This window comes from Psammomys obesus, unplaced genomic scaffold (genome assembly GCF_907164565.1).
Source record: "Psammomys obesus unplaced genomic scaffold, mPsaObe1.curated_primary_1811, whole genome shotgun sequence".
Lineage (NCBI taxonomy): Eukaryota > Metazoa > Chordata > Mammalia > Rodentia > Muridae > Psammomys > Psammomys obesus.
The window spans coordinates 6,125,474-6,137,286 of NW_026596064.1; the positions used below are offsets into that span (position 1 = coordinate 6,125,474).

At 44.6% G+C, this 11,813-nt stretch overlaps 1 protein-coding gene across 1 annotated transcript in view; it reads right to left on the reverse strand.

Moving 5' to 3' along the window:
- The window catches only part of P3h2 (prolyl 3-hydroxylase 2), a 143,609-nt gene extending 139,330 nt beyond the window's left edge, over positions 1-4,279 (reverse strand). Inside the window, exon 1 of the mRNA XM_055625214.1 lies at positions 3,707-4,279. Coding sequence (XP_055481189.1) covers positions 3,707-4,150 — 444 coding nt within the window. The 5' untranslated portion in view covers positions 4,151-4,279. The remainder of the gene's footprint in view (positions 1-3,706) is intronic.
- Between the last annotated feature and the right edge of the window lie 7,534 nt (positions 4,280-11,813).

Consider the following 11,813-nt stretch of genomic DNA (forward strand, 5'->3'; position numbering starts at 1 on the left):
AGAAGAAGAAGAAGAAGAAGAAGAAGAAGAAGAAGAAGAAGAAGAAGCACTTAGTTTGTTGCTGTTTCTTTTTTGAGCAGCTAGGAACACTGGAAGGAAAAGATACAGAAAAACCATACCTGATAATTTAGGACCCAGGTAAGAAAGAAAAATACTCTCCCTCACATTTGTTTAAAATACCACAAATGCTTATAAAGTAAGTTCAGTGGGTAGGGTACAGCTTCAAAGGATAAAATCTAAAGATAATGTAGAAAAAGAAGACAAGTCAAACCAACTAAATGGATAGAGTAGGAAGGGGTTGTAACAACATCCAGAACTTCTAAGTACAAAACAATAAGAAATAATGAGCCCTGTCACATTTCACTCCAACTGACGTCCAGGAAGACAGACATCCAATGTGGTAAATTGCCCTTCACCCATACGGAAATGTCTCTCAGAATGTCACACGCATAAAGCTGAGCTAGCATCCGCGCAACAAATGGAAACTGAGCTTTGATGTCTACCCATCTTATTTAAGACATTTAAAGGAAACGTGATTGCTGATGACCCAACTCATTAGTGACCTTTTGACATAACTGTCTAATGTTCACGCTAAAGGGCACATCTGGTAAGCATTCGTGCCTGGGAATCAGTTCTTTGAGAACTGCAAAAAGAATAGCTGGTTCTTGCGGCCGGGGAGCTCTCGGAAGCACTGGCATATACACTTTAAAAAATGGAGTTTAATAGAAAGACAAAAGACAAAAGTTCTCTACCAGAGCATTCAAAACAGCTGCTGGGAGCTATGGAAGAACACAGGGAGCCTCACTGGAGTCTCTCTTTGTGTTAGCACAGTGATGATTTCAATATGTAAAGGAGGAACCCTTTATTTCCATGAGAGGCAGGCCCTGGTTGGTCATAAACTAAACTCAAACCAAGCAGGTGGTCTAGCATTTCCCATCTCTCAAATACTAGAACAGAAAGCCTGTATCGTCTACAGCAGACTTCAGTTTCCTATCTTTTCCTATTCTGTGGCCTTCAAGCTCCCCAGCAAGAATAGCAAGGCCAAGATCCAAAGGGTCAGACATGGGGAGAGAAGGCTATGAAGAAGAAGGGGCAGAGAAGCTGTAGATGCTGGGGGTCAAAGTGTTTGGGCTCTCTACCCTAGCAAAGAGAAGCCACTATGCATCCTCACAAGCAGTGGTACATCAATAGCCATATCTTAGGGTTTAGGCTATGATTAATAGATTATATCTTACAAAAAGAGAGAGAGAGAGATTTTTTAAGTTGGATAACTCTTGCCCCGCCTTTGCACACCAAGAATGCCTCTGTAGAACAACCACTACCTAACGGCTCAATTTTCCCACATGCCAGGCTTCTAGGCAGATTGTATACAACTGCACTAAAGAGGAGTACAGGGAACAAGGGCCTGCTCATCCCTGGAGCTGTCCACATCTGGCTTCAGTGTAATCTCCTCTAGTGCAGCATTCTCCAGAGCCCAGTGCCACCCGTGGACTGTGGACACAGCACAGGCTGGAGTCCATTAGCCTCAGAGCCCAGACCTGGGTTCACTTCTTCAAATCATGCTGAACTGATATCACTCAGGTGACAAGGAGCAAGTCCCTTCTCTTTTTGGACATCCCTGTCGTCATCTCTCAAAAGAGAAATCTAAGTGCAAGGTGTCGGAGTTTACAGTTCTCACCACTTCTTAAGTGTCCAACTCGTGAGCACCAGGAATGTGTTGCCTTCAGTAGCTCCTTATCCAGGATGTAGAAGGTTTTTACTCCTGATAGCGAGCGCAGTGCTTGTGTAACTTCTAGCTGAGAATGGCTGTGCTTCCTTAACTCCGAGAAGCCTTCTGTTCCTCACTGAGTTGTATCTGGCATAGGATTAGACTTCTAAGTGCAAACTGGGTCGCAGATGCCAGAAGCAATTCAGTTACACACGGCTTTGTGACTACATCCAATTCAGTTGTACATGGCACTATGACCATATCCAGGTTCACAGGAGCTGACCACCCTGCCAGTGAATGAACATCCCATAGTTCAAACCTCTTATTGCCCAAGAGAGGCCTTTTATTATTTTTTAATATTTTAGTCTATATGCTGGTGTTGCTGGTGTGTGTGTGTGTGTGTGTGTGTGTGTGTATGTGTTTCCCTGAGGCGCAAAGGGCAGGCTACCTCTGGAACTTCCATGGAGCACAGAGGAGAAAAAAATTGTAATATCTTTTAGGTGTTAACAAGCAAATCCCAAAGGGGTAAAAATATTTCCTTCTTCAGAAACTGTCCGTCATGTGAATCAAAGCCACCACAAAAGTCTGAGGGCTGTTTAGCTTATAGGTTTATCTTTGGCCCCCAAGCAGGGAGAAGGGCAAGGGAATGAGAAATAAATATTAATGTTACATGAGAATATATAGTTACAGAACGACAGCATTCCACATACTGACTGCGCGGTTATTTATTTTCACAGGACCCAAAATGAATATGCATCCCTTCTCTTCTACTTTCCTCCTGGGAAAAGAAATTCGCTCTGCCGTGAACTCCAGAACCATCAGCAAAACGGCCGCTTCTCCCTCTTGAGACTTCTGGGAGACCCATACACACATACGGGCCACACTTCACTAACACCCACATTCCGTTCTCCGAACCAGCTTAGAATGTATTTGCTATTGGCTCTCAAGGTGCCCTCTCCCTGAATTAAGTGATTCCTGGAAGAGCAGGAAAAATCGTGGTACTCTTTTTTTTTTTTTTTTTTTTTTTTTTTTTAGCATGCCTTAGCAAATCCATCCGAAAGCACAGGAGAACTGACAACACACAAGTCCTGGCGAGTTCTGGATGTCTCCTCATTCCTTGACCCAGGCTAGTCAACTCCTGAACTTCAGCATCGCGCATACTGCACCCCGGGGCGGGTTTGGTCTGTGCTATGACTTTATCGACTCCTCCCACCACTGTGGGATAGACCTGAATCTATTGACTCAGAAAGCCAGAAGGTAGGAAGAAAGTGCTACGCGGAGAAACATGAGTTTGTATTGGGGGTGGGGAGCTGCTGAGGAATTCATTCTAGATTTTGTCCGCTATCCATTCACTTAGGTCTTTTAAATTGCGGGATTGGGAAATAGGCCAGTTTCCACTGTCTACCTCCTGACAGCAACTTCGGGGACGTTAAATAGACGCAAATAAAACCAGAGAGCACTGGGCTTCTGAAGTGAAGCAGCCCAGGACAGTAGGAAACGCCCCCTGCCCCCCACCCCCGCCAGTAACCTGAAGCGAAGAAGTCACCAAAGCAGTCCACACTTCCGGTGAGATAGCCTCATACACCCTTAAGTATACTTCCACATTTTTTTTCCCTTTGCCCTTCTCTACTTGAAGAGAAATAACTTCGTTTAGGACCATTTGTTAAACTTAGGTCAGACTGCAGGGTAGGAGGGCCGGCCAGGAGGGAAAAAAAAAAAAAAAATGCGGGGGAGAATGGGGATTAGGCTAAATTCAGGGATTAACTCTAGGGTCTAAGTAGCCCATAACCACGTGAAGGGCTGAAGGACAATTTTGATACTAAGATGATGCTGGGACAGAGAGCCAACGGGATCTGCCCACTTCCATCTAGACCCTGGGCTTCTACTTTCCCGTCCGGCAGAGCCACCCTGAAAAGCTGGCTGTGGGGCAGGGCCATGACCCCCAGGAGCCAGCCCGAGGAAGGGGCGTGGGCGACGGGTCGCAGAGGCGCTCAGTACCTTGAGGTAGGCCCGCTGCAGGTAGTTGTAGGGCACCCTGCGCTGGAAGTCGCTGCGCACGTCCTCGCTGACGCGGTGGCGGGACGCTGGGCCGCCCAGGCGCTGGCGCTGGCAGCTGCGGGAGCAGCGCGCCCGCTCGAGCAGCGCTCGGAAGAAGGGCAGCTCGGCTCCCGGGCCGGCGCCGGGGGGCGCGAGCGGGCGGCGAGCGGCGCAGTGGCGGGCGCAGCGGGTGCGGACGTCTCGCAGGCGCCGGTGGCTGCGCAGCGCGCCTTCCAGGTCGCGCACCGCACGCTCGTAGTCCCCGCCGTAGTAGGCGGCCACGCCGCTGGCGTAGAGCAGGTCGAAGGGCTGCAGCGGGCCGCGCTCGGGCTCCCCGGGGTCGCCCCACTGCGGGGCCGGCAGCAGCAGCAGCAATAGCAGCGACACCCACGTGCTCTCCCGCATCCTCCGCCGGACTCTTGGGGGACCGCCGAGCCCCGAGCCTGTCCTGCCGCGCCTCGAGTCCGAGCCCCGCTCCGGCTCCCGGAGAGCACGCCGGCCCCGCCGCAATCCCGCTGCCCGACAGCCCCAGGTGACCAGCGGTAACGCTGCGGTCCTGGAGGCGGAGGCTCGCCCGGCTGGCCCCTCTTAAAGGGACGCCTCCAGCTCACATGCTCCTCCTGCCGCCGAGCCTCCGCGAGCCGCGCTCTAGCAGCCTGGGAGCTGGCGCTGCGAGAGGCCGACCCCTGGGGACAAGTGATGCGTGTGGGGTCCCTTGTGGGTGGCAGGAGAGGATGGTGTTGCTTTCTCTCCTGCATTTGGGGAAGTGAGGCTCGCTGTCGTTTCCTGGAGTCTACTTGGGCTTGCTCTTTGTACTCCTTCAGCCTCAGATGCAACATGGAGACCGGTTTCAGCCCGGCTGGAAAGCGCTAAAGAGAGGGAGGGGCTCAGGCCGTTGAGTAGGTTTGGGAGAGAAAGTTGTTTGCCTAAGTTTATACAGCTAAGAACAAGCCAAGGATGGACCCATCTCTGGGCCACAAGATAGACGCTTCCGCCCTCTGCCAGGGCTCCCTCTTTGAGTGTGGATGTGTCCCCGCGTTGACTATGCAGACTGCGCTACGGAAAGAACGATGAATAATCCGAGTTTCCTGTTCAGACTTTAGAGGAAGGTATGCCTAGGTTCTGCCTCTGGCAATTTTCCAGATGTGTGACTTTGTGCAGCTGAGCCTCAGTTACGTCTTCCAAAGCAGCCAAATGCCGAACATGTCCAGTGGTATTCAGACATAAATCCCTATTGTGAGAGTTAAACAAAGAGGCAGTTTAACAAATCCAGTATCCCGGGACTTAAGCAGTGAGCATCAATCTAGAAATGGGAACGCTGACAGAAACAGCTGCCAGGGTCTAAAGAACTACCTGGAGGCTTTCCTGTTCCTCCCTTTCTGCTGGGTCATAAATACTTTCTTAGCCAAGGTGTTTCCCTCTTTTCTGTCCCTTGGCTCCACACTCTCAGGAAGAAAAAATAATAATAATAAAGTGTGCTGGACTCTGGAGACCAGCCTGCATCTCCCTGCACCTGGGATGAACTGTGTTTGTCTGGAACTGTCTGTGGGACTCTCTCACCTTAGTCTCTGGGTTACTGGAAGGATGACCAATGGAAAAGAGCCATCTATATGGTCCAGCTAAATTTCTTAAAGGAAGCTTTTGCACAAAATGTCTGCTCTGCAAAAAGATGGCCTGAGTGTCATATCCAGTCCCTTGTTCTTTTGGCTGTTTCTCACCAGTTTGGCCGTGAACAGTCACGGCTATATAACTCAGAAAAACTGATTCATATACACATTATTTTTCCACCAAATTCTCTAATTTGCCTATTTCCACTGATGGCAAAGCTATAGTGTGGAGCCTGCCTTGGATGCTCAGTGCTCCAGAATTAGCATAGACTTTTTCTTCTGGTGATGAAATGTTCAGATGAAGATGCTAGAGTCTAAAGTTATCAATCCCTGTGGAGAAGGGTTCGAAGCACACAGATTAGAAATGGTGTTTGGGAATGAGGACACAGACCAAATTGCCAAGATGCTTTTGGATATCTCGGCTCTGCATGATAGATATTTCTATCTCCCTGTGCATGTGTCACTAAATTAATATCTTTAAGTGCTTACATGTGGTATATGTATGATGGGGGAAAGGAGATGGTTACACCTGCGTCCTTATTTCTGGGAGTTTACAGTGCTATGCAAGAAATGAACACAAAGTATGGGACTATGATACAAAATAAGAATGTGGAACATAGTAAGCCGAATTCAGTGTGTTCAGATAATGCAGGAGCCTTCTGGCAGGACAGAGCTGAGAAACCTCGGGAGAAAAAACACTGGTTGGAATCAAAAAGCCTATACTCATAGCCCACAAACAAAATGCTGGCTCCCAGTTGGGACATGTGTTTTCAAGCATTTTGTGTATCATATTTCTGCACAACATATGCTAGATAAGCCACTTGAGTAACGCCTCAGATTTTTCTGAACATTGGAATGGCCTGATAAACTTAAACATTTAAATTTGGTCCCAGCTCCAAGGGATTCTGATTTAATTAGTGTGGTGTACAACCTAACCAATGGAATTTGCAGAAGTTTCCCTAGTGTTTCTATTCTGAAACCAAGGCTGAGAACCACTGTCTTTAGAAATGCCTCATGCTGAGGAGTAAATCCATGAAGTAGGCTACACATGGGTTGAGCATATTCATGAGTCTGAGATTCAGGAGAAGTAGGGTTTTGTGCCTTCCTTCTGTCTGTCTTCCCCCAGCAAGCTCAATCTGACTTGCCTTTTAAAACTGAATAAAAAGTTTCTGAGCACATTGCATGGCTCCTGGTTTATTAGATTTGTGGTAGAACCCCCCCCCATTTGCTTTAATAACAGTTTCCTTGCTGCTGCTGAAGCTCAAGATGTAGGACCCCCACTTTATTGTCTAATTTCTCAAAAATAGCCTCTATTGAACCTTATGGGATTATCAGAAAATAAATTAACAACAGAAACTGCAAAGACCTTAGCATTTGGAATGGAGTCAAGCCCGGCCCACGTTTTCACTCAGGCCTAGAGGATACCACATAAAGTCCGGAAGCCAGTGGCTTCAGGCAGGCACTATGTGCCCACCCAGGGGCAGCTGACAATTCAGTCAGTTTTCCCTGTCAACTCAGGGCTCTGGAAAATTATATTATACAATCAGTGTCCAGAGGGTCGAAGCAAAAGATGGCCCTGGATGTCTTGGAAAGCACAGGTCTAGTCTCCCACAAGAAATGGCAAACAAGCATCAAGAATCAAGTGCCAGAGCTGAACTTTAGGAACCCTGGGACAAAATGTAATTTGGGACTGCAAGCTTTGTCCAGTTCCCAAATACAAACAAGGAAGTTGAGACCCCCAGGTCACACATTACGGGGATACACAGGGGAGGAAGAAGATGCTTAATTGCATATACCAAAGTATAAAACGTATAATGAGTGCCACATAATACTGAGCAATTGTATTTTGAAGAACTGCTTCCTTTTGAAGGGGAAAGAAATGAATGAGAAAGAAAGAAAAAAGAAAGAAAGAAAGAAAGGAAAGAAGGAAGGAAGGAAGGAAGGAGAAAGAGAGGAAGAGATAGAGAGAGAGAAGGAAGGAAGAAAGAAGGAAGAGGGGGAGGAAGGAAGGAAAGAAGGAAGGAGAAAGAGGAAGGAAGAGATGGAGAGAGAGAAGGAAGGAAGAAAAAAGGAAGGAAGAAAGAAGGAAGAGGGGGAGGAAGGAAGGAAGGGAAGAAGGAAGGAAGGAAGGAAGGAAGGAAAGAAAGAAGCTATGGTTTGAGACAAGAGCTACTGGAAACACAAACTGTTAACATTTTTGCCAAGATAGGTAACAACTGAGGGCTGGAAACTTCACTCTTCATCCCTGTTCTTTGCAAATTCAAAGAACAGCCAAAGCACAAGAGAGCTCATCCAAAACCTTGAAGAGACATCCAATCATCCCCTTTTTATTATATTTGGAACAGATCATGACAGAAGCTCGGGTTTCCTCTGACTTCTGTTTATAAGTCATCAACAGCTAAGGCGCACTTGCTGCAGGGTTCCATCAGAAGAAAGGAATTCTGGAAAGAGAAGATCTTCAGATGCGTCTCAGTCTCCAAATTCGTTTAGAATTTTGAGCTGAGAGGCTTCCCTCCTTAAAAAAAAAAAAAAAAAAAAAAAATCTTTCTGAAGGAACAGAACATGTACTCAGACTTCAGCAGGAGATTTAATGCTTTCCTTAAGCAAATGTGATACTAGTTTATTTTGATCATGTTTAACCAGACAGGGCTTTTGCGTGCTCAAACATCTGATTCCTTTGAAATGAAAGGAATAATTCTCACTGTGCAGCAACTCAGCCTGCATTCAGCTGCTGTTGATGCTGGCAACAACAGAGTTGTTTGGAAGATTTTTTTTTTCCTTACACAAATAGGATCAGCTGAAGCTTTTTTTGTTTTTGTTTGTTTGTTTTTCCTTCTTCCAACCAAGTTAGTGTGAAAGGCCAGTCAACCATCTGTCAACATAAGAGAGTGAGAGAAAAAACCCTTCCTAGAGGAGGACGAGGACTTTCTTTTTTAGAAAAATTAATATTTAACCTACATTTAAAACCAAACAGGACTGCCACATTCCAAGACCGTCTGTTTCTTTCCAGTTTTCTTAATGGCTCCATCCCCATGCTTACCTTCATTCTTGATGGAGCTTTAAAATTCCAAACTAAACAAGTCATTCACACACTCCACCTCTGTGCTTATGTCACAGAGACGTTCTAATGTCTTCCCTTGGGAGACTCATATTTTGTTAAACAACAAAAAGGGAGGAGGATAAATAAATAATGCTAATTATTTCCAAGGCAACATTAGCAGCCAAAGACATGATTCAAGTGGAAAGGCAGTTTTGTAGTCTGACTATTATGTCAGGCAGTTTTGTTTTGTTTTTTTAAACAAGGACTGTCACTTAACTTTCAAGAGTCCCTTTGAGTAAAGCAGTATTACTGTAACTTTGTAACTTTTTGTGCTCACTTTCTTTTTTTTTTTTTTTTTTTGTCCATTTGCCACAAGGTAGAGTTACATGGCCTGTAGGCATGTTTGTATGTTTTTTGGGCATTTTTATTGGTTAATGATTGATGTGTGAGAGTTCAGTCCACCATAGGTGATGCTGTCTCTGAGCTGGTAGTCCTGAGTTATATAAGAAAACAAACTGAGCAAGCCATAGAGAGCAAGCCAGTAAGCAGCACTCCTTCATTCCCCCCAAGGCTTCTGTTTTAATTCAGGGGAATAGCCAAGAACAGTCACAGTGGTCTTTAATGTTTGGGAGGAATATATAGTAACCCTCAAGAACTGTAAGAGCCTACTGCTGAAGAGCACATACTTCAGTCGTAAAACACAATAAAGTAAAACTGCCTCGAATCTTTAAATGTGACTTTATAACCTGGAGAAAGTACAGAAATCAAGAAAGTATAAAAGGACAGGGGAGGCAGCTTGAGAGAGGGAGATAGAAGGTGCTATGAAAGTGGAAATGGAAAATATCAGAGAGGGTCCTTAAGTGGGGAAGGAGAAGGGAAGATAATATAGAGGAAGAGACAGGGAGAAAGCTGGGCATGGTGGCTCCCGCCTATAATCCCAACACTCTGGGAGGCAAGAGGCAGGATGATCTCTGTGAGTTCAAGGCCAGCTTGGTCTACAACTCCAGTTCCAGGACAGCCAGGACTACACAGAAAAACCCTGTCTTGAAAAACAAAATAAACAAACAAATGAACAAATAAACAAATCAATTCAATGAAATAAAAAATAAAAGGGTGGAGGAAGACATCTCTGTCAGCTGCATTTCAGCTGCTAAGGTCGTCTAAGTGTGGCCTACCATGCTTGTGTGACCATGTGAAAATTATCCCTCGGGCTCTGGCCTGTCCACTCCTCCAGGGCTGCTGGCTGACTCTGCCCTGGGTCTTTCTGTCTGGATTAAAACTGAAATGCTTATCTCTCTAGGCCTAACTGGCCTAGACCCAGTAGAAAAGAGACAGAGGCCACTTTAAAAGAATGATGTTTTGAACCCACTTTAGAAAAACAGCTTAATGTTTTGTTTTTTTTTTTTTTTTTTTGCATTTCTGGGAGATCTAGACAGAAATGCAAACATAGAAAGTGTAAGAATATTCATACTACTTGACTTCTGGAGAATTTACACCAAGTTCCCCTGTGGTGCTAAACTCTAAACTTTGCTTAGGCCCAACAAATAAAATTGAAGATTCTAAGACAGATATACTCTGTAACTTTATTTGATTTTTATTCTTGAGACAGGGTTTCTCTGGGTAGTCCTGGTTCTTCTAGAATTCTGTCTGTAGACCAGTCTGGTCTAATTCAAAGATCTGCCTGTCTCTGCCTCTTGATTGCTGGGATTAAAGGTGTGCACCATCACTACCTAGCAACTTTATGTATGTATGTAGGTAGGTAGGTATTTTGTTTTGTTTTGTTTTTTTTCGAGACAGTTTTTCTTGTCCTTGCTGTCCTGGACTTGCTTTGTAAACCAGGCTAGCCTTGAACTCAGACGGATCTGCCTCCCTCTGCCTCCTGAGCCCTGGGATTAAAGGAGTGTGCCACGACTCCTGGATTTTATTTGATTTTTGATGTTGGGGAATAGGGAGAAATTAAGAGATCAATTATAAAAACTTACAAACAAAGAGGTCGTGTACTGGTTAGTTTTTGTCAATTTGACACAAGCTAGAGAGTCTCTTGGGAAAGGGTACAACAATCAAGAAATCTCCTCTATCACAGTGGTCTGTGGGGCACTTCCTTATTCCTGATTGATGTGGGAGAGGCCAGACCAATTCGGATGACATCTTCCCTGAGCAGCTGGGTCCAATCGATGTTAGAAAGATCATCAAGCAAGCCAGAGGAAGCAAGCCAATAAGAAGCCTTCCTCTATGGTCTCTGCGTCAGATAGTTCCTCAGGAGCTACAAGAGGTCCTGCCCTGCCTTCCCTCAAAGATAGATGGTAATGTGCAAGTATAAGCAAAAATAAACTCCTCCTAAATTGGTTTCGGTCAGTGTTTTGTCACAGCAATAGAAATTAGCAAAAGCAAATGTACTTTAAAAACAAGAGTTCCAGAATTATGCTTGAATCTAAATCTAAACCCACGTTACTGAGGGTAGTCTCATCTCTGTTTCAGAGTCTAAGGAAAGAATTTCTCCTGACAACAGGGCATCAAGTCTAGTAACTTTTCTAACCATTTTCTGAAAGGCTCCAAACCCTTTTATGATGGGATTACAGAGAAATAAAAGGAGCCAAGGACAGCAAAGCTTTATTTGCTAAGATGTCATGAAGTCTATTGCCACGTGTCTGCCTCTCTCATCCTAGACTGCTTTTAATTTTCATCCTTTTTAACTTTGCTCAAGAAGATCCATACCATGAATGAGGAAACGTGTGGCCACTTGGCATAGCATCTCTGCTTCTTTCCCTTGCTGTAAAGTTTCTTCTGTTCTGTGATTTAATGCTGAGTATTTGAGTGGCCCATCTCAACCCACTGCAGGATGAGTACTCTCCAAGCTCGAAGAAGTTCTTCTCCACTCCTAGAAATCTCAGCATGTCATCAATGAACAGGCTCATCTGATGAAAATCTAGAAGAAACTGCCTTTGAGGAAGCATACATTTTAATTATATATTATATAGTATTTTACCAAAATGTGACTTGTTGTTACAAAGATTAATCTTCAGTATAATGATCTTCAGTATAATCTTTAGTATCAATGATACAGTAAAAAATAAGATAGAGCAGGCTACACACACACACACACACACACACACACACACACAATGAAAATCTAATAGGGCAAAGAAAATAGCTTTGTTTTGTTTTCTAGTTAAGAAATTGGTATTGAATTTATTTAGCAAAATTTTAAACTATTCAACAAAATCTTAGAACAAAATTAAACTGTCTAGGTTGAAGTACTAAATATATCTTATTAAAATTAATATTTTACTTACTATAATGATTTAAAGGAATGCATTTAAAAAAAAAAACTTGGTAGATCTATTAACCTCACCAGTGTGGGACTCATGCATCCACGATATTTTAAATTCTGACTTTACTACTCCTCTTGGGTTGGGGATGG